General features: G+C 34.6%; 4 protein-coding genes across 5 annotated transcripts; 2 read left to right on the forward strand and 2 right to left on the reverse strand.

The window, feature by feature from the left end:
* The first annotated feature begins 2,899 nt into the window (after positions 1 to 2,899).
* On the forward strand, positions 2,900 to 8,260 carry LOC140829105 (floral homeotic protein AGAMOUS-like). Of its 2 annotated transcripts, none has more exons than XM_073192094.1 (8): positions 2,900 to 3,086; positions 3,314 to 3,552; positions 6,650 to 6,793; positions 6,907 to 7,006; positions 7,133 to 7,174; positions 7,248 to 7,292; positions 7,465 to 7,640; positions 8,012 to 8,260. In XM_073192094.1, the coding sequence occupies exons 2-8, from the start codon at positions 3,320 to 3,322 to the stop codon at positions 8,013 to 8,015; spliced, it is 744 nt and encodes a 247-aa protein (XP_073048195.1). In that variant the 5' UTR covers positions 2,900 to 3,086; positions 3,314 to 3,319; the 3' UTR covers positions 8,016 to 8,260. The 2 variants fall into 2 exon arrangements, with proteins under 2 accessions (XP_073048195.1, XP_073048196.1); XM_073192095.1 differs by having other exon boundaries at positions 7,251 to 7,292.
* Positions 8,261 to 8,645: 385 nt separating this feature from the next.
* Positions 8,646 to 10,818, reverse strand: LOC140829919 (GDSL esterase/lipase At5g45670-like). Its single transcript, XM_073193205.1, has 5 exons — positions 10,477 to 10,818; positions 10,044 to 10,168; positions 9,703 to 9,948; positions 9,380 to 9,635; positions 8,646 to 8,923 (listed from the first exon to the last, which is right to left on the reverse strand). The coding sequence occupies exons 1-5, from the start codon at positions 10,715 to 10,717 to the stop codon at positions 8,694 to 8,696; spliced, it is 1,098 nt and encodes a 365-aa protein (XP_073049306.1). The 5' UTR covers positions 10,718 to 10,818; the 3' UTR covers positions 8,646 to 8,693.
* A 1,120-nt stretch (positions 10,819 to 11,938) lies between these two features.
* On the forward strand, positions 11,939 to 16,659 carry LOC140829107 (transcription factor GTE12-like). Its single transcript, XM_073192096.1, has 11 exons — positions 11,939 to 12,138; positions 13,109 to 14,155; positions 14,376 to 14,436; positions 14,581 to 14,658; positions 14,740 to 14,789; positions 14,865 to 14,925; positions 15,038 to 15,091; positions 15,504 to 15,619; positions 15,741 to 15,807; positions 16,090 to 16,187; positions 16,294 to 16,659. The coding sequence occupies exons 2-11, from the start codon at positions 13,202 to 13,204 to the stop codon at positions 16,519 to 16,521; spliced, it is 1,767 nt and encodes a 588-aa protein (XP_073048197.1). The 5' UTR covers positions 11,939 to 12,138; positions 13,109 to 13,201; the 3' UTR covers positions 16,522 to 16,659.
* Positions 16,660 to 17,078: 419 nt separating this feature from the next.
* LOC140829920 (codeine O-demethylase-like) lies at positions 17,079 to 19,156 on the reverse strand. Its single transcript, XM_073193206.1, has 4 exons — positions 18,869 to 19,156; positions 18,550 to 18,797; positions 17,730 to 18,054; positions 17,079 to 17,473 (listed from the first exon to the last, which is right to left on the reverse strand). Exons 1-4 carry the CDS (start codon positions 19,088 to 19,090, stop codon positions 17,222 to 17,224), a joined length of 1,047 nt encoding a protein of 348 aa, XP_073049307.1. The 5' UTR covers positions 19,091 to 19,156; the 3' UTR covers positions 17,079 to 17,221.
* Between the last annotated feature and the right edge of the window lie 3,661 nt (positions 19,157 to 22,817).

The following is a 22,817-nucleotide window of genomic DNA, read 5'->3' on the forward strand; positions in this document are numbered from 1 at the left end:
GAGAAATCCCTAGTTTGATATTGCATGTTTACTAATTCCTCATTAGGATTAAATGGAATTGTAAATTGGGAATGTCAGTTCTTCCACCATGCAGTATAAGAAATGTTATATCACTGGATGTCACATTCAATACAATTTCTCCCTTCGATCTCAAGAATGCAGATAGAATCTTCATTTTTTTTCCCAGTACACACCCTTAGCTACTTCGACCACTCGCCCTTAATTTAGCTAGGGATCAATGACGCAACGTAGCTTTTATTAGCACATTGTGGTCCACGAGGAATTTCAATTTAGAGAATTTTTACCAAAACCTCAAATAAATATTTTGACGTGCTTCTGAAACATTTTTCCTATAATGACAAATACATTTGTATTTTTTTCAAAAAGTTGTTTTTCTTCTTACCATAAATACAAGGAAATAAATCAACGGCATTTGCTCAATTGTAATGTGAACTGGAACAATATATATTGGCGTCCAAAACACACGCGATGCGTCTTCTTAATTTAATAATAACATTTTAATAATTGAAAAAATAATAATGGTAATTAAAATAATTGAATACATATAAATACAAAGGAAGCTTTAAAAATGTGAAAAATTACAATATGGGTAGGTCTCTTGTGAGACGGTCTCACGAATCTTTATCTGTGAGACAGGTCAACCCTACAGATATTCAAAATAAAAAGTAATACTTTTAGCATAAAAAATAATATTTTTCATGGATGACTCAAATAAGATATCTATCTCACAAAGTATGACCCGTGAGACTGTCTCACACAAGTTTTTTCCTTATAATATATATACTCTGCTCTATTTTTCAGTCATTCTTATTTTTAGAGTCAATTTTGGAAGCTCAATTAAAAATACCGAAGTTGGCTTTTATAAGGCCCTCTTGCTTTATTAAATAGTAAGAAATATTACTGAGAACCAAATATTTTTCTTTTTTATTTCTTTTTTATGAATACAATTGAGGAAGAATATATATGTCTTAACTTCTCCATAATTGATGTGGAAAATGAAAGTGTAACTGTAACAAAGCTTGTGTAAGTAATTGTAACTTCTTTGATGTCACTATTTTGTTCTTGTGGTCCTTAAATCCCTTTTAAAAAAAAACTATCTTTTGATGAAGCTGCTTTCCTATTTCAAATTTTACCCCACTCCAAATTTACAAGTACAATCTTTATTTTTAGTTAATTTACAATTTTTATTTTTAAGTCGTATGGCTTCCCATTTGTTATGTCTTGGCCAGAAAAATGCTTTGAGAATTATAATCCCTGCTTTATAATGAGAAAAAATTGATAAAAATACCAAACTTCACCCAAGCGTGTTCCCTTTTAAAAATTTATTTATCAAGAATTTCATAAATTACTTGGATCTAAATCTATTGTTTTTTCTAAAAAAATATATTTCCAAAAGTAACATGCATGTCTCGGTGCGCTTTTATTAAAATTATAGGTCGAAATAGTTTGTATTTTTTGAATTCTTAAACAAGTGACGTACAATTTTAATAAACCTTATCTAACGCGCACGAGCAATCACTATACAGACCGTGCTGGTTAAATTTTACAACATCGATCATCATCTAATCGAACGATCATGATCATGATCATGATCATGAAATTAAAAATTCTAAACACAACATATCTAGTCAGAAACCACAAACAAATTTAACACAGACAATAAAACCTAGTTATCAAGACAACGAGTTTCACAATAATGTGAAAAGGTCTCGGTAGGTAATATATCATAGGATGACCTATCTTTCAAGAAACATGAAATATCATACATAGCATGACAATATCCAAACCAATTCTCATGAAATGAGCGCCAGTCACCTTGCTAGGTCAACTCAAATCACAAGTCTTAGTTAAGTCATTGGAAATGTAAACGACCAAGTAAAAAGGAGAAATGAGATGCTAGTCTTAGGATACTATAAAATGCATCCAAGGGCGGATATTTATCAATACATGTGCGATTCAATTTTTTTTCCAGTGATCCCTGTACATGATAATGCACTATTTTATTAGGATATTTACTTAAGGGTATGTTGAATTTTTCCATAAAATATATAGATCCATCACCACAAAAACAAATAACCGAAACTCATTGAGAAAAACAATATTTATTGGTGAAGTTCACTACTCACACATAAAGGAGTTTTGAACAAGGGGAAAAAAGGGGAGATCGTAAAAATGATAGTAATATAAGTTAGTTTAATTTTGATTTTGGTCATCCATGTGACGAGCTAAATTAATATAATAATTTTGTATTTCTCATTTTTTAGGCATTGCCACACGCGAAACAAATATACTTTTAGAATGCCAATAGTTACCATGGAGTAACTAGCTTCCCATTCATTCACTATGACAAAAGAAACGATGTCACCATATTTCACACACAATGTAACCTCCGCCAAGCCAATCAACTAGTTCATGACTTCAAATCGATTCAATATTTCAGTTAACAGATATTCGCCTCTAGCAAACCTTGAATAATGTAGATGATGATTATATTCTACTATTTAAGTTTTAAGGCAATTTTCTGGAGGATCGAGTGCTTACTGATTTACCAAAAACTATAGTTGATGGTAACGATGCAACTCAAATCTTTTAAACTTCACGACAGCTCAAGCACCACGATTCGATCGCTCTACCTGGACAATTATTGCACCCAACATTTTCCGTGAAAAGTAGTAAAGAAAATATGGCCAAATAATTAGCTCCCTGGAGCATCTTATCAAGATCCAACAGTGATAGATCATTGATCGAACCGCCGAAAACCGAATATTTTTTGTACAAACATATCTTTAAACTAGACAAGACCTTGCTATTAGATTACAAGGAAAGATCACATTAATTAGTATGCATGAATTTCGCAGGGATACAAATTGTACAAGCAAACATTTGAGCTTTACTAATTAACTACAGAGATCAAGTACTTATCTATTATTATCATGTTATACGAGTCAACTTCACCTTATAAATACACAACTCCTAACATTTCTACATCGGTTCTTTACATCAATCAGAAATTTAATTTGTTTTCAGCTCTCAAGAAACCTTCAACCCTCTACTTCCTTTACCAGGTTAGAGAAGCCATAATAAATAATCTTACACATCAAGAAATAGATATATCCTATGCTAGATTGTTCACACATGTAACAATTCCTGATGAAGAATTAATTTGAAGCTTAGTTTGTTTTTTGCCGTCGTTTGATGTTTCTAGAGTCCAACAGAAGGTGCAAAGCTTGATTCGAACTTTTTTTTAGCATCACCTGCCAAGAATCACAAACTGGTGTTATTTTTGCTGCAGAAATAAATGGAATTCCACAATGACCAAGCAAGGGATTTGTCTCCAGCTCAGAGGAAGATCGCGAGGGGGAAGATCGAGATCAAGCGGATCGAAAACACAACAAATCGGCAGGTGACCTTCTGTAAACGCCGCAACGGTCTTCTGAAGAAGGCCTACGAATTGTCAGTGCTTTGTGATGCTGAGGTTGCTCTAATTGTCTTCTCCAACCGAGGCCGACTCTACGAGTATGCAAACAACAGGTAAAATTAATATACAATTTTTCCCGGCAAAAAAGATCAAACTAGAAAAAGAAGAGAAGGGTTTAATTTTTAACTATCTTGGGGGATCTGGGTTGGATTTACTTCTCTTGAAACTGTTTCCGGTGGCGCTTAGCTTTTAAGTCCTGCCTTTGTTTTTCTTGTTTTGTCTGTAAGGAAACAACGATGGATCTTGGATGCTTCTTTCTGTCGTTTTTTCGTGTCCACCTAAAAGGGTACTCAGATAAATTTGTGACCTCCTCTATTTGAGATCTTGCTAAATCAAATTTTGGGCAAGATTTTGATATCCAGGAGATAATCATGTTGCGTACAGTGAAAATATTTTAAGTTTTTTTTCTTGATATGGATTTATTTGTCTTTATTTATTTTCCTAATTTGTTCATTTCACTGTGCTTTATGAGGCTTTCTTTTAAATGCATAGATCTCTTGCAAAAGATAAATGTATAGTAGTTGTCAGCAAGAAATGGAAAAATTGAAGTCATATATTAATACAAAAAATTTACGATCAGCTCTCAAATATTTTTCTGCTAAATTTTCTCTTCTTTTCTTCATCCCAAAGGCTGTGGGAGGAATATTTTCAAGTTGTCAAGCTCTCATTTGCCAATTCATCCAATTCCTGTGAACCATTTTCTTTAATAGCAAGTCAGTTTTTAGCATCAGCAAGGTAAAGGAAAAAGGACTCTGTGAGAAAAGGTGTCAACAGTCCTATTACAACCCTTATTAGGGTTTCTTTTTCTTCTTATTTTTTTAAAAAAAATTGATTTGGTGTTTATTAGGTTTTCCAAAATCTCAAGCAAAGACCAAGATTGAGCTCAAATTAACCCTAAAATGGCTTACTTTACACCTATCATAAATGTTGATGGGCATAAATGTTATAAACTCAGAAGGGTTTAGTACTAGGCATTCTGACTGTGTAGTTGAAGAAATCAGTCTAATGTTGATGGGTTTTTCCTTAATTTTTTAACCCTATTTAATTCGAACATTAATAAATTCTAAATGAAACAAGTCTTCTTGTCTTTTCACACACCTAATCTGCGACTGCAAGAGGGGTCTTGCTTGTTAGCACAGATCAATCCCACGATCCCTGCAAACTTTAGCATTAATCCAACTTAATCTAATTCTTACTTTTGGTTCGATTTTCTTGCTCGTGGAATCTAACCATAGGTATCCTTTTTTTAGTTAGAACCGAAAGTCGAAGTAGATCGATAATTTATCTCAGTTGCAAGAATCTTTGTCACGTCACACTCGATTTTCTAGCTTGTTCTTGATTTTCTGACAAAATGCAGTTTTAATATGTCACGATACCTTTTTTTTATTACTATTTATTATTTAATTGGCATCTCTCCCTCTTCTTTTACAAATCAAAATTTCTCAGCGACGGCGAAAATTAAGTACTGAACCCATTTTCTTATGTCATCTCAGTTTAAGGCTTTCACTAAGCTTCTGAAAACTTCGTAACCAAAACAGGAAAGAAGTAATTGAACGGAACTGAAACAGAATAGCTAACCAATGAGAATGCCTGCCTTAGGTTCTGAAAAATATACGTACAAACTATATACACACACTCACACTCATCATAAACACAGAGATACGTAAGGTATGGCTTCTGTCAGCCAATAGGAGATTTCTGAATTTCCGATGTCTTTTTTGGTTTTCTTCAACTTGATTAATTTGTTACATATTCTGGGAACATAAAATATTGCAACCTTTTTGTAGAAAAGAAAATATCATACATGTATGTAAAACCACATGACTTAATAATTCCCATTTTTAGAATAAGTAGGTTTCTTGTGAGACGGTCTCACAAATCTTTAAATGTGATACGGGTCAACCACACCGATATTCACAATAAAAAGTAATACGCTTAGTATAAAAAGTAATATTATTTCATAGATGACACAAATAAGAGATTTTTCTCACAAAATACGACCCGTGAGACCGTCTCACATAAGTTTTGTCTTTTAGAATTATGTTTTCAGGTCATGGTTAATTTGATGAATGAATTTTTACAATATAATTTTGAATTATCGAATTTGTTTATCTTAAAATTATATTGAATAACAGATATTAAAATAAGAATTAAAATTTTGTTTTTCAAATTTTTTCAAATAATCGATAAATTAAATTATTATTATTTTTATTATTATTCTATTGAGAATGATGTTTGATAAATTAAAATATTTGATTGAATGCTGCAGGGATAGTTCAGTTCATGTCTGGATAATTCAGTTCCTTGATAGATAGATATATATTGCCATATTGGTATTGTTTTTACTTTTTAGTCATTCTATTTAACCAAGAATATTCACATCAAATCCCAAAAAAAAAAAAAATTGAACTATCGAACATATGTTACCTGAGCATAAATTTAACTTATGTTGTTAGTGCTCCAGCGAAACAGGATTAAAAACCAACCGAAAACAAAAATATAGGAATAAAACAAAATTTTAAAAAATAGCGTATCAAACCAAAAAAAATATGACAACTTTTGTATTATAAACAAGTGAAGTTTTATGTAAATAAAGATATAATAGGAGCTTTACTTAAACCACACTATTAAAACATAGAAAAATGAGCCAATCAATATTGAAGATTGAGTTCCAGCTTGGCATTGGCAGCCAATCAGTGCCTCGACAAAATTAAGGTAGCAGAAAGTAAGGAGTGAGCTAGCTGTATGTCTGTCTTGTTGGGTTCTTCAATTCATCAAAACATTTTGAATGGACTGCAGAATCAATCTGAACGAATTGACAAACTCCCTTTTGGATTAATGTTGTTCATGCCTTTTCCCCATTGGTTTTTGTTCATTGTACAAAAGGCTACGCTTGCTTCCCCCATAAAATCTCGAGTTAAAAGAAAATTTGGAAGAAATATCGTTGAAGATTTTTTTGTACATGCAAAAACCTCCATATTAGATCAATCTGGCGAAAAATCGTTTTAGAGATCGGATATGGTAACCAAATGATCGGAACTATATTCGTCTTCTATAATTTTTAATTCTGGTTTACTATGTTGTTAAATTTCAAAAGCTAGAATGTGCACATCGACCTATATATTCTGCCCTTTTCTTCGAATGGTGCAGCGTGAAAACGACCATCGATAGGTACAAGAAAGCATCCTCGGATTCGTCGAACAACGGGTCCGTTGCTGAAGCCAACACTCAGTATTACCAGCAAGAAGCATCAAAACTGCGTGCACAGATCAGTAATTTGCAGAACCATAACAGGTGGTGAACAATTAATAATAGCTTTACGTACATTTCCCACTAATATATATCATTGTTTTCACTTATATATATAATCACATTTTGGGCCATATTATGTTCATATTTTGATCCAGGAACATGATTGGTGAGTCTTTAGGAGGTTTAACCCTGAGGGAGCTCAAGAATCTGGAGACTAAAGTCGAAAGAGGCATTAGCAGAATTCGATCCAAAAAGGTCGATCCAATGAATATATGATCAATATGCATGAAGATAAATTTGTCTTTCGAATTTAACTCGATTTACAAGTGGACAATGAATTATTAGTACTATTGATCATATAATGTGCCCTCCGTGTTGCAGAATGAGCTGCTTTTCGCTGAAATCGAATACATGCAGAAAAGGGTAAGCAAGTGATCATATGTATTTTGCTGTTTCTAAAATGTATTTGAACTCTTAGCTTGCTGATGATTTGCAGCAGGAGATCGACTTACATCACAATAACCAGTACCTTCGAGCAAAGGTACATTAATTAATATATAACATCGTGACCATTTGTTTGCTAATGTTTGGGAGATGAACTGGTTCTACGTGAGTGACCGGATTCGTTTTTTCGAAAGAAAATATATTCGTGAAATTACATGATTGTATGTACATGGGATTGATTCACATTCGGTTTTGGATCAACTGAAAAGATAGCTGAAACTGAGAGAGCCCAACAACAGCACATGAATTTGATGCCTGCTAGTGCTTCCGATTATGAACTCGTTCCGCCCCAGCCGTATGATGCTCGAAACTACCTTCAAGTCAATGAATTGCATCAGAATGATGATCATTACCCTCGTCAAGACCCGCCATCTCTGCAGTTAGTGTAAGTATACGCAACGTTTACTCGTAATCAAAGTCCGCACAATATTAACTTTCCCCATTTTTTCAATCTAAAACACCATTATTTTTAGTGAAAGAAAGCCAGCTTGTGCTTTATATACATGTTCTTCAAATTTAAAGAAGCCCATTTCACTAACAAATTAAATACTTAATTGTTTTGGGAGGAAAAAAATAGCCCTTTCAAAAGCTTTCTAAAAGTTGGATGGACTTCTCAAACTCGTTTAAGTCGAATATTCTTGGATCCAAACACACATGCTATCTAACAGCTATATAATTTGCTTTTGAACACCAAAAAACTGAAGGAAGAAGATCAAGAAATGTTGTACTAACAACTTTTCTCGTATTTTCCGACAGCTGACGCTGTCACAGAAGACAATATTTCTCCTGTTTCTGTTCTTGCAAGTTATTCTGGCTTTTAAGTAAATTAAGAAGATGAGCAGATATCAATGAATGATCAGAAGTAAGTGTAGCTTGTTATAAATATTTGATCTATTTTACCATGATACTATGAAACAGATATTGTTTATTTTGTCAGTACTATGTTGTATTCTTGGACCTTATTTCTGTCTATGATGAATAAGAGATGACATGTTTCAAGTGTTATACTATGTGTCTAATACATATGTCATAAATATTTTTATATTGAAAACTCAAACTACCAAATTCGGCTCATAATGTTTCTATTACCTCGAATAACAAGGACAAATTAATTTTCATTTGAAATGCAGAAATTCAGTATGATTCAAAGGGAAGAATTCCATGCTACACAAGATTAACATAAACTTCATAAACTAAATGTATCCGATCGAAATGAGAACGAACGAGGAATGATATTCTGCGACAATCATTTGTAAACATGAACAGTTACTGTATTTTAAACAACGCCAATACAAGAAAGTCGCAAATAGTTTATATAGCATGAGGATCATCATATATATATATATATATATATATATATATATATATATATATATATATATATATATACATATATATATAGATTCATCTAGTTTATGTATATAAATCTAATTTTCTTTTAGAGTTGAGCCTGAGCTAAACGATTAATATCATGAGGATATGCATCGGATTCCTTTTCAGCATTGTATGATCTCCTTCCGATTATAATATTTGCAGCTTCCGAAGGATGGAAAGCATCCCAAAACAGATATTCGTTCCTATTCAGGCATGGAGTTTGCATTGGGAGACATGTCATTTGGCCATTGTTTCTCCCCACTCCACAGCATCCTGCATTTGCCACCCTAAACCCTGAACACAGTTTAAAAAAAAACATGATTTAGTAAGAATTCTTGGAAAGAATAAAGTTTTAGTTTTTCGATAATATTATATATAGTGTGATTTGCATATTTTTCATTTTGGTTACGATATCAATCAATTACGATTTTAGTCATGTAACTTGTAATTTTTTTTCAATTTTAGTTTGTTTAACCAATTTTTCTGAGGTGGTTTGGAAAATTCTTACGTGACATCTGAAAATACTGACATGACACCTGATATTGCTGACATGTTAGTCACATTATTACTCCAGTGAAAATGAGTAAAATTAAAAAAATACATGACTAAATTTAAAACAAAGTTTAAGTTATCTAACCAAAAATGTAATTTTCTCTATTATATATTATATTTAAAATTTTCATTTAAAAGTGAACGATTGGTAAGTAGGATACATGCCAAATTGAAGAAGTGGGGTGTTAATGTAATTACCGAAAGTTGAGGGGTTGTCGATTAAATCCTGGAAGATGCCATACGCATCAATGAAAATAAATCGTGCATCCAGCAAATTAGTGTTGAAAGTATCAACCAAGAATCTCAATCTGTTGTTAAATATCTGATCAGCCTCGTTAATTTTGCTTACACATGTGGAACCATCTGGGCTACTTTGGGCTAGTGCGTTTGGGCTGCACCCGATTTGGCCCACTCCAATTAAAGCAAACTTCCTCGCACCAAATTCGTACAAAGTCTATAGCAACGAGAATTCATCAACAACAAAAAAAGGAGTCAAACTCTACTAGAAATTAATTATTTACCTTTATTTGGTCGGAATATTGTTGGATGAGAGTATCGGCGTATTGTTCCGGCGAGTACTGCCGAGCGGTGGTGTAGTAAAGAGGCATGAAATAGTTGTTGAGATAGTCATTGCTGCCCACTCCGATGGAATAGATGCATTTGCTCAAGTACTTGGATGCTTCGTCTTCGTTACCCAATATATCGACTATTTGGGCAACTGTGTTCTTGTAGTTATTTACTTGTCCCGTGAAATCGATTCTTGCACCCTATAATTATTTTTCTTAATGTAAGTACCAATATTAGCATGCAAGAACGGAATTTGGAGGGCCGGATCAGATATTAAATTAGAGCAACTTCTTACCAATTGTCGGCCAGTTTCTTGTCTAATTCCGGCGGCGGCAGAAGCGTAGTTCACTCCTCTTACCACGTCTTGGCCTCCAGCGGTGGCGTAAGGGGGTATGTAATCTTCAAAGCCCAATAGCTCCGCTGCATGTGGCCAAATAATTGTGAATTCATGTACCTTGCACTAAATTTGCCATGTAAAAAATTAATAAATGTTAAAGTTAATCGGGAGGATTCTTGTCACATGGGTTTGTGGATAAACTTAGTAATTATTCGTCCCCACGTTGATTAATACGATCAAGACAATTTAACGAAAAAGACCAAGTTCATTAATAATTGGTTAAGTTAATATTTTAAATTATTTCGTTTTTGAAATATATGAATCTATCCGTGAACATGACATGTTTTCACAAATAAAGTTACCGGCAGGGAAGGGCTCCGAAGGAGCTTACCGATTACATCAACGGTTGTTTTACCGTTGCAGAACCTTCCTGTCGGGCCACCGGGGAAATCAATCCCATACGGAAAGTAATTAGCTCTGGCCAAGGATTGGATATAGTTGTTATTTCCATTATCCACCAGTGAATCACCAAAAATGAAGTAACATGGCACTTGAGGTTGTGCCGCCACCATCAACGCTGCCGCCACCGCCGCCACAACCACCGCCATCCATCTTCTAAACCCACCACCCATGTATATAATGAGGCAAGTAATAATTGCACTGCGTAGCTGCTAGGTAGAAGAAGAATGGAGTTTAAGGCAACTCTAGAGGTATTTGTTGAGGTGCTGTTTGGGTTGAGAACAGGCTGGACTACTGGTTTTATTAATAAAAAATATCAAAATTTTATATATTGATTCTGAAAATTAATAAGTTAATTATTTAGAAATATTTGCATGTAATAACTCCTCCAAGTTCTTTCAAATATCAAAATTTTATATATAGATTCTGAAAATAAATAAGTTAATTATTTAGAAATATTTGCATGTAATAACTCCTCCAAGTTCTTTCACTTGTGTGTGTATATATAGGCAAAAACTTGTGTGAGACGATCTTACAGGTCATATTTTGTTAGACGGGTCTCTTATTTGGGTCATCCTTGAAAAAGTATTACTTTTTTATGCTAAGAATATTACTTATTATTGTGATTATCGGTAAGGTTGACCCGTATCACATATTAAGATATGTGAGACGGTCTCACATGAGACTCGTTATATATATTCGGTCAAAATTGTAAGTTTCTTTCTAAATAGCATTAATCTATACGTTTGAATAATAAAACTAAATTTTCATACACAAAAACTCGTGAATCTGCTCTTAAAATTTTGAAAATAATTGTCTTGCCCAAATAATTTTTATATAAAATTAGGGTCTCTTTGTTTGGGTTAATTAATGAGATTGTATATATGAATAATATTGTGATTATTAAAATATTTGAGAAAGACGTGAAATAATATTGAATAATAACAGTATGTTTTGTTTGATTGATTAAATTTGAGAATTATATTTATATTATTTTTAATAATAAAATCAAAGAAATGTAAAAAAAGAATATATGAAAGATAATATTAAAATTTTTATTTCAATAATGTGATTAATATGAAATAAATAATTAATAATTGGAACGTAAGAATAAATAATCGACATATTAATTATTGAGCTTTGATTATCAGAAAGGACAGAAGAGTAAATGCCTTCCAAGAATTTGTCCAATTAAGGTAATATTTGGTTGCCTTCCGAGAATTTGTTTGATTTAAGGTAATATTTGGCTGGCCTAGACACATTTACTCTTCCGCCCTCCTTTGGATTAAGTGCTGAAGGGCAACAATTACTATCCTTTTCCCATTCTTCCCTCGGGGCAAATATGTCAATGCAAGAAACAATAAAATCGGCCTATTATTTTTATTTTAAAAAGCAATGACGCGTTGAGTTGCGAATCGAAGCAAAGAGATTGGGGGAAGAGGAGGGAGTAAAAACCCTAAAACCCCTTACCTCTTCGTTTGCTCTACTCCCACTCGATCTTATTGTCAACGCAAAGCCAATTTTATTCATTTTTTATGCGTTTGATCTTTCTATATCGGAAGCTTGCGTTGTAGAATTCGCGATTTCGTTTGGGGTGAGTATGTTCAACTTCAAGGAACCCTGTTTTGCGTCTTGTTCTTTATTTTTCTCGTTTAATTTAATTTTGGGTTCTTGAAAGTTCGGATTTTTGTCTATGATGGCAGCGTTTATCTTCACTATGTGGATGGAAATTTGAACTTTCACTGAACTTACTGATTTTTGTGTAATTCTCGTTTGATTAATCTATCTTATTTGTCAAATCTGTTCTCCTCGTTTGTGTATAATTGATTGGTTAATCTTCCCCTGGTTTTTTGCCTTTTTGGTAGTGAGTTCTTCTATGGGAAGTATTTTTATTTGTTTACTGGATTTAAAAATTTGTGTTTCTTAATGGCGTGAGTTTTTTTTTTTTTTTTTTTTTATATATTTGTGAGTTGTTAGACTTGATTTGTTCCTAAACCTGCTTATCTGTTTGTGATTATTATTATACACGATGTTCTGATTCTTGCATCTTGCAGACGTAATTGTGGGTTGACTTTTCTAGATTTTATATCATTGATTAGTTGTAGTTTCTTCTTTTCTTGTAATTGTCGATAATCTTATATTCGTTGGTATGTTCTGTGGTACTTTTACCTGCTCTGGTGTACCCTTATCGTTTTGTCTTACTCCGTGGTACTTTTCCTGCTCTGGAGTCCCCTTATCATCTTGTGCCACTCACTCACTCCGCAGTACTTTTACCTGTTCGGGTGTACCCGTATCATCTGTCTTATTCTGACTTTTCTCATGTATTGCCAATAAATTTTATAATCAAGAAATTTAGCTAAACTATTCCAATTGGCAGAAACTATTTTTTTTCTCTGCAATGTCTCGGTGTTATAAGCAAGTTATCCTAAATGGTTTTTGGCGGCTGAAATTATTTACTGTAACTTTTTGCTCTAAGTTCAGTATTTCAATGTCGTGGCTGTATTGCACATTTATGTTGCCGTTGTCAAATCAGAGTAATGTATCTTTTTTCCCTGTATGTGAAGTGAAACACGTCGCTGGGGCAAGTTGGCATGGTGGCTGACAATGACCATTACAATCTGATCCACTCCCTGTATCAGCTATTTTAGTTTTCCACGATGACAGCTGTGGATAACTCGTTGAAGAGCAGATTGAAGTTTAAAATAACTTCCAAAGGAATACGGAATGAATCAGATTTGAAACCATGCCAAAACATCATAAAGTTTGTAGTAACAAGTGGACACAAAAATGAACAGAGAATTACAGTAGTGAAAGATAAGCGTTCGGACGTAGATAATTCAGTGAGACCATGTATGCCGGTAGACTGCAACAAGCGAAGGCCTGAAACATGTCTTCATGTTCAGAGGGGGAAAAGGCAGAAGATGGACCATAGTATGAAGCAGCATTGTAGTAATGTTTTGAAAACATTGATGATGCATCGAGTTGGAAGTCATTTTAACAAACCGGTTGATCCAGTGGAGCTAAATATACCTGATTATTTATCAATAATCACCAAGCCTATGGATTTGGGAACAATAAAGCGCAAACTAGAGGGTGAATCAAACTATGGAGCAGAGGACTTTGCTGCTGATGTTAGGTTGACCTTTTCCAATGCAATGTCGTATAATCCTCCTGGGAACTGTTACCATCAATTTGCAAAAGCATTAGATGGAGTTTTTCACAAGAGGTGGAAAGTAATAGAAGCTAAATTAAAGGGTAACAGCTGGGACGTTGAAAACATTTTTGTTCATGAAAGAAATGGCCAAGATTCTGTGCGGACAGAAAAAGAGAATCCACTAGACACACACAAAATTGGACTTAACAAAGTTTCTTCACCTGTTAACGTTGCGGCTAGAAGGCTTATGTCATTGGAGGAAAAACAAAAGCTTAGATTAGAGTTTCTGGAGTTATCAAGCAGAGAGATGACGGGAAATTTGACAGCCGTGTTCCAAAAGTTTGGTTTGACTCTAAATGAAGGAAGGATTGCTTCCTTTTTTGATGCAGCTGAGGATGAAACTTTATGGAAGTTGAAAAAAGCAGTAAAATGTTTTCTGGGTACTAGAGCTGATAAGGTAAGACAATTTTTGTTGAGGAACGTAATTATTACGGTCTTTTGCTGTGTGAAAGAAACTTTCTTTTGGTGACCTTGTTGCATTCTATGGTAATTGGCAACCTTAAACCTTTACATGTGTATACCAGTTTTTTGTTATAGGTCATTATACTTCTATCTCACTTGAGTTTTCACCTGTACTGTTTGAGTGACATTCTCTAGTTCTGTGTTTGTTTAAACAGGTCAAACCTGCCAAAACGGAAAAAAGTGGGCACCTATTACTGAATAAAGCTGCCGTGAAAGGTACTGAGTGGAGTAGAAAAGAGTCTTCTTGTTGGCTCTTCTTTAGAGCTAATTAGCCATCACTTAATGGCACAAAAAAGTGTTGTCAAAGTTCTTTTGCTTGTGGGAATCACAAACAATTGCAATTGATCAATATTATTGCAGCCAAATGTTCTGCATGTGGTACCTTGTCATGCCATTGCAGGCGGCTTAAAATAGCTTCAGCTCTGTCAACTTCTAATGGTTGGTTCCGTTCTTATTTTTACTATTTCATGTACACGTAAATTTTGGTAGTCAAACAACTCATATTATTTTGTCTGGTAGAGAGAGCGATGGAAAGATCGTCAGAACTTGATAGTTGTGGTGATAAACCTGTAAGTATCATCGACTTTGGTAATTAGTGTATATCACTTGAAAAGTGGCTGATGCAACTTTGCTCGACATATCAGGATGGTGAGGTGAGATATCCCATGGAATCTCAATCGAGCAAAATAAGTCCAGATTTTGATGGTGAGAGCATTTGCTCCTTCAGTATATATCATCTCCACATATGAATGGCGCTGGTGATTTTTGCAATGATATGCTCATGTGATTTGAGATCTTGTATAATTTGATTCTGCAGGAAGCAGCCCTCCCAACATCTCAACCCCTGTTACAGCTGATGTTTCTGGTGAAGGTAGTTTATCTTATATAATATGTGCTCTATATTCCAATAATATGGCAAGACTCCAAGTTGTCTATCATTTCTTGTGTTAATTTAACAAGGAAACAATAACCAGTGCGAAAATTGAAATTAATCTATTTCTTGGATGTTGGTTGTAGGGACATTGACTATTTGTTTAGTTAAGTTTGGTTGTGAGAGAAAAACCTCAAAAATATTTAATTCTTGAGCATTTATGTTGAATGAAACATAACAGTGTTTCCTTTGGTATTGTTCAAGTATGTTTGCCAAAAATATATGACATCTGCCTGTTTGCACAGGCACTCAGGATAATCTGTGTGTGACTCCTTTTTACTTTGTTCCAGACATGGAATGAGTTTCATGGTCTAGGTTCTTAACATTCTAGTGTAATTTTGAATGTTTCTAGGATGGTCGTCACTCAATTTCCAAATGTCTCCAAAGAAGGCTTTGCGAGCTGCTATGCTTAAAAGTCGCTTTGCCGATACTATCTTCCGGGCTACGCATCAGATTCTACTGGATCATGTAACTGCTTATTTCTAGCCTCAGATGTTTTGAGGATTGATGATGATTTGTAACACGTTGGTAGTTTAAGCAGGTTGAGACTTGAGTTAATCGCTTGTATGTTGCTTATATAATTGTCTAGGGTGAGAAGTCAGACCCTACAAAGATGCTGCAAGAAAAAGAGAAAATGGAAAGACAACAACGTGAAGGTGGTCAGAACTTCTTTATTGAACTTTTGTTTTATGTGCACATCCAAGTCAATATTACCTTGCATGGTTTAAGTTGCCATGGCTTTTCCTCTTGATGATCAATTATAATTTATGAAACCTTTTGGTTTGGAACAGAGTTACTAATAAAATTAAGCTAATTATTTCAATGTTCTTCAATTGTGCATCTTCATCCACCAGGCCTTTTTTACAAGCCTATTGCTAATATGTGGGCCTTTATCTTTTCATAATATGTATTAAATTTACGTGTGATGTGATTTGCAGAGAAGACCAGAATTGAAGCAGAAATCAAAGCGGTTGAAGAAGCATCAAGATTGAGACGGGAGAGAGAAAGAGAAGCTGCCAGGATGGCATTGCAAAAGGTCTTACTGTAATTTATTCCCCGCCAGCCTATTTACCCAATCCACTTCTGTGAATAGGAATGGTTTTGACTTTGATTTATTGATATGGGGGGAGTATCTTTTGCAGATGGAAAAAACGGTTGAAATCAATGAAAATCAAGAGGTTTTGAACTTCCTAGAGATGTTAAGCCGTGACTCCCCATCTGATTGTCTCGATGGAGAGGGGTCCGACGTATCATTGGGAATAAGTTGGCACTCTGGAAACTTTCTGGAGCGTCTTGGCTTGTACATAAAGGATGATTATTGGGAAGAAGAAGAAATTTTGGGCGGGGAAGAAGGGGAGATTCTCTCTTAGGAAGAAATTTAACTTGTTGATATCTTGACATAGCATAGCATTGGACGGTAAGAGGCTTATCTCGTGTAACATGCCTGATTATTTTCCTGTTTTGTGGGTGTGTTGCACACTTTGTTGGTTATAACATTTGCTTGAGTTTATTTGATCCAATAATATGTAGAATCCGAGTTGCTTCTGGTAAGCGTAGAAGCTTCTCAAATTTTTACGATCAGCTTATAGAAATGATTTGGTGGGTTTTGAAGAGGACAAGGTAAAAAAATTAATCCAACTTTTCTTTAGGAAAATCAAAGTTTAATTCCTTTTAGATATGTTAAATCATATCTCCTCCATTTAATTCTCCTATGGTTTTGTTTGAATGGAAAAGGATTTTAAATTTATGGATTTAATCGTATTTTTAAGTAATCTTCTTATTATGGATTTCAAATCTTTGAAGACGGTAGTTATTTAAAATCTATTATGATGAATATAATTATAGCATAAGTATTTAGAGACGCATTTGAGTTTTTTCTATTTAACTCAATCCAACAACTTGCACAAATATATGGTTACACTATATGTATGATTTTGAAATGATAAAAATATCATCAATATATTTTTAAAAAAATTTCTTCTTTCCAAAGAAAATAGATCGAAATTAAAATTTCATATATACTCTATAAATTACACTCATTTCTCGTGCTAAAACACAAACGAGGTAGAACTAATTCCTTCGTGCTTTCATGTATTGGAGGAATGTTTTTCCATTGAGCCTCTGTGAAAAGAAATCTTTAACGTATTGCTCCATGATCATACGCCTATACAATGGGGGCTGATCATCTTGTACGAGGGAAGGCGATGGCCCTACTTGTGCTTCGAATTTTGGGTTGAAGAACATGGCAAACGAGATCCTCTCTTTTTCCGAGTTCACTACTGCCCTGTGCTCGATGCTCTTGTACAAGCCATTGCTTAATATCTGTATACAATCCATGCATAAATATTAAATGCATTGAAAAAACCTTAAAACGTATTGAATATAAAAAGGCCCTCGCAAGACTTCAGTTATCATGAGGAAAAAATCCAATGACAGTCTCAGGAAATTGATTGCAAGCCAATCAACTCACTGGTGGCGCTGTCAATCCCCGTTATTTATAGAATCTGCATAAGATCTAGTATAAACAAGAAAAAAGAAAGAAAAATACATGTAAAATCTAAAGTTTTTGGTGACAAACCTCGGCTACGTCTCCTAAATTAACAACAAAGGCATTTGGAAGGAACCGGACAGGCAACCAAACCCCATCTTTATTAACTTGGAATCCCTCCACGCCATTGACTTGAAGGAGAATGGTGAGTCCGCTGGCGTCCGAGTGAGGCGTCAGCCCGATGACCTTGTTCGGCTCTGGACATGGCGGATAGTAAGTCATCCGCATTGCTTGCATGCCATCTTCAAACATGTTCTCCACTTCTGCGAACTCTATTTTCAGGGCTTCTGCAACCAATCTAAAGACGGCCATGGAAAGTTTTTGTAGCTCTGATATGTAACTCTCTATGGTCTCCCTACATATTTTGCATAATATTGTATCATTAATCGTATGTATTCTAGAGATTGAGCCCATGCCATGCATGCCGTTCATGCTCGTGTTACATTGTAATGAAGTTGGACCCCTCCTTGATCATTGAATCCGTCGTTTTTAATTGCAATTATTTTATTAATAGTTTAGATTGATAATTCGTATATCATCTTTTTATTTATTTCGTCTAACTTAAGTTAAGTGATAAAAATTTTAGTAATTAAATATTATTCTATGTGAGATCGATACTTAATTTATCATCTATTTACTATAATTTGACCTAGTATACTTGTTAAATTTATTTCCAAACCGAAATCGTCGGCAAGTTAACTTTTAGACAATACCATTCCATTCATTCATTCGACGTTGATTTTGAGACTCTAGTATAATTTACTCATGGTTGAATGGTAAAATTCTCTTGAGAAAAAAAGACTGCACATGCACCAATCGGAACTCTAATTAGTACATATAAAACATATACCTGAGGGTTGAAGGAAGCTGAGGAAAGAGATGAGATTTCCTTCTGTGAATAGGGTTGCTGATGATGTATAATCTGTCTGCCCAATCAACCTTTTGTCCCTCAGATAGAATGATAGTATTGCCGTATCCCTCAAAATCCCCATCTCTTATCTTATATCTCAACCTTTCCTCCAATGGAAGCTTGTAAAACTCTTGAATCTCATGCTTTAGCTTCTCCACCAATGAACAGTCCACTCCATGGTTCACCAACTGCATGCAATTCACTTTTATTTTTTAAACTCTGCTATATTATTAATATATAAACCCGTGGAAACTGTTACCTGGAAGATTCCCCATTCTTTGCAGATCGAGTGAAACCTCTGGAGTTCGGAACTCTTGGTTTCTACAGAAAGCAGGCTGCTCATGTCGATTACAGGGATTACCGAGCCGGCAGAATGCTCCCCGTCCTGCGAAGATGGAACCCAAGGCTCTTGGTCGACGAGGTAACGCGTCGGGATCTCCGAAACGGGGTTCTTGACCATTTCTTGAATGCTGAAACCCATTTCGGCGTTTATTCTGCTTCAAATCTTGAATGGGCATTGATGAAACCAGTTGGTTGCTGCTTCTTATAGATGTGCGTTGTGCCCACCAAAACTCTGTCCACTCCAAAATATAATTTCACATGTGAAATTGATTGAACAATTTCAATTCTGGACTACTTCCCTTGTTCCCATTTGTCCACGCCGCAATTCCACGTTTTAATTATTAACGAAGTTTGATCTTACTTTTTGCCTACTTTTAAATCAAACCCAGTTCTACTTCTTTTCATACATGTATAAATTTATTTTGGAAATTGACCGACATGATATAAATTTATATATATATATATATATATATATATATATATATATATATATATATATATATATATATATAAATTTATTTTGGAAATCGACGAATATGATATTCTATATATAAAAATATCGGTTAATTCCCAAAATTAATTTTATATATAGAGTATCATGTCGGTAAAAATTAAATCATTTTTTCAAATAATTTTTTGAAATCCAAATTTTTCGATCCAAATGTGATGTAACGGGATTATTACTCGACCAAATGCTATTATAGTACTTATCACGACAATTAAAAAGTCGCCATCCCTTCAATCGAGATATTAAGTTATCCAGAAATTGAATTATATATGAGGCCGGTCCCCTGTTTAATTTATTGTGTCACATCAACTCGCATTTTCACCTACCGCACGTGCAATGTGTGCATGAATATTTAATCAATACTGGCCCCTCGTCTTATTAACGTAAGAGAAATTAGGACTTAAAACATATGATTAAAAAAAATTAAATAAATAGAGAATTAGTGGACAATATGGGTTCTGATTTTAAAAATATCCCTCCTCTATAAATAAGAGACGGCTACTTTTAAAAATTAAAAATAAAAAGTAGGAACAATATTAAAAGTTAGGCAAAAACTTTTGAGAGATGGTCTCACGGGTCGTATTTGTGAGACGGATCTCTTATTTGGGTCATCCATGAAAAAATATTACTTTTTATGCTAAAAGTATTACTTTTTATTGTGAATATGGGTAGGGTTGACCCATCTCACAGACTATGATCCGTGAGGCGGTCTCACATGAGACTCACTCTAATAGTGAATGTGTTTTTTAGATCAACCAAATACTAATTTAAGGGGAAATTATCATTCACTACCCGTTTGACCAGCTTCTTTATTTGAACTCCCTCTTTCCCAAACTACCCCTAAATCTTATTTTTCAAATAATTGATTTTTCTTTTAATTTTTAATAACCCATCATACTTCCGTAAAATAAATTAAATATTTTATCTCTTTGACCGGAGTACCATCGGGTTATATCCACCATTTTTTACGAACTTCTCCTCACAGTCCAACCACACGATCGCAACCGATGGTTACCGATGTAGATTCCTTCAGCAGTACTTGTCACAACTCTAATTCGTTTCCTACCTTATAGTGTACAGTAAAAGATAAAATTTTGAAAATAATACATGAGATGGATCAAGAGCAAATATCTCTTTATTCAAACATCAACATTTTATTAATACATAGTAACCTCTTGTAGAGGAGGAGAAACTTGTTTTAGCTACTAATAGTAGCTGAACTCACTACACACATACACTTGAAAGAAAATTATTACAAATGGTTTGAAGAAAAATGGAGAGGTTGATCGATGCATTCATCTTCCTTCTGCTTCCTTATTTATAGAAGGCTTTTTCGGATTTGAAACCCGGACTTCAAATCTTGATAAGCCTTTACAGCTGGCACATGGACCATGTAGTGGTTGAGTGGTCCCTTCTTGTCCTGTCTTTTTCTAGATTATTAATCTAGAAATTAACTTCTTGTCTTCTTTTATCTCCCTGAGATACCATTGACGATGAGTATACAAGATATATGCGGTAATTTCGTCTCCTTTTTCCTGAAAACGTTGGACTAGCCATTTAAGAGCATCCGCCTACTTTCTCTTGTAATTGATTCTTCTTTTCAAGACTTTCAGATATACACGGTACATCTTTAAGTTTTGATTTCGGTGTGTTTAACTGGTTCCAGTTTATCTTTATTTATAGTTGAAAAATTCGGGACCAGTTATTTGGCTTTTATTCATTGGATTCTTTTAGTCTTTTTTAAAGATATAATATCCAATGTTCTTTTGTCTTTTACCACTTATTGTTAGTGGTCCTTGTATTCTTTTCCACCGATTATTGGTGGTCATGTCCTTCCACTCACATGGTGGGTTTTCTTTTGTTAGTGGACTAGTCACATGTCCACCATCAACTTTGTCGAGGAATCTTTGTCTTTCGGTGTCCTCGAGGAAAACGTGAATGTGGTCCATCCCCACTTGTGCTTGTGTCGGTAAAGTGTTTCCGATCAGATCTCGGTTTGAATCCTTTACCGAATTCAGGTTCTTTCTGGTTTTGGCATTCAAGGCAGGTGTTTTCTGATCATTTTCCTATATGTGCCATGTTACAGAATTTTCGGCGAGTCTCTTCACTGGCCGGCAGCTTGCTATTCCACAAAAAGTTTCTGTTTTTCTCAAATAAATCTTCTGCAAAACTTGTGGTTTTTCCTGTCATAGTGTTTAACAGGAACGATCCGTTCACTGAATGATTATAAAATTTGAACGGGAAATTAACTTTGTCCATCTCAATTAGACAGACCCATAAACCTCAAGCTCTTCTGGTAGACATATCATCTTCACAAATTGAAATAACCAGGGGTGTTTCTTCTTTTGGAGGGTCCTTGATAAATTTTTGAACATTTATATCCGGCCTCCTTAACTTAATGAAATGAAAGGCTTCATAGGAGCCTTTTCCTGCTGGTTCTGGTGCTGCACTAAATAAGTATAGCTCCAAAACATCTCCTCTAGACAAATAATCATTATTCGCCCAAGTCTCGTGAACAGCTTCCTGGATCCACTTTGGTAGTCCTGAGATTTTCGGAAAACTGGGTGATGTAGTATAAACTGAGGCAAGAGCCCCGAATTCATACTATGCTTTAACCTCCTTTGGGTATGAATTTGGTTTCATCCATAACCTTGGATATTTTCCTGAAACATCAACCCTATTAGTAGCTCGGTTGATTCCAATTCTTGTTTTCAATTTCTCTCAATTCTGCTGATAAACCTGAAATGGAGAAATTGTTGCTTCGTTAGTACCAACCTTAGATTTTGCGTTTGTCAATACGAGGCATAAGGTTGATCTTTCCCTCTTCAATCCCCGAGGTGGAGGGTTGACTTGAAGACTCAAGATAAGGATCAGGAGTCTCAATTTTTGTTTCAGCCGACTCATCTGGTGATGATCCCAACTTAACACTTGTGCAAGGGGTATTTGAATCCCCCGCTACAGGTATAGAGTCCTGTACTCGAAAACTCTCCATTTGGGAAACCAATGGCTTCTCAATGCCTTGGAGGATAGGCATTTGCATTACAGACCATAACTGAGTATATGCCTGTAGACAACATGTAATTCGATCAGAGACAATTCTCTTATCACCTTGTTGTAGCGTTCCCGCAACTGCTGCGTTAACGGTCAACTTGTTGAACTCGGTTTGAAGCATTTCAAAGTGTTCCTTTAAATACCTCTGCATCTTGATAATAGCATCAATGTCAATGCTGTCCATCTCTTGTCAAAAAATCTGCAAGAATATTTTCATGAGATTTTATTATCACAGTATCAAAAATATAATCCTGACATAATGCTTGCCATATTAATAATCTGGATTTCTCTGGTTTAGATTCAATTC

This window comes from Primulina eburnea, chromosome 4 (genome assembly GCF_022965805.1).
Source record: "Primulina eburnea isolate SZY01 chromosome 4, ASM2296580v1, whole genome shotgun sequence".
In the NCBI taxonomy this organism is placed as follows: Eukaryota; Viridiplantae; Streptophyta; class Magnoliopsida; order Lamiales; family Gesneriaceae; genus Primulina; species Primulina eburnea.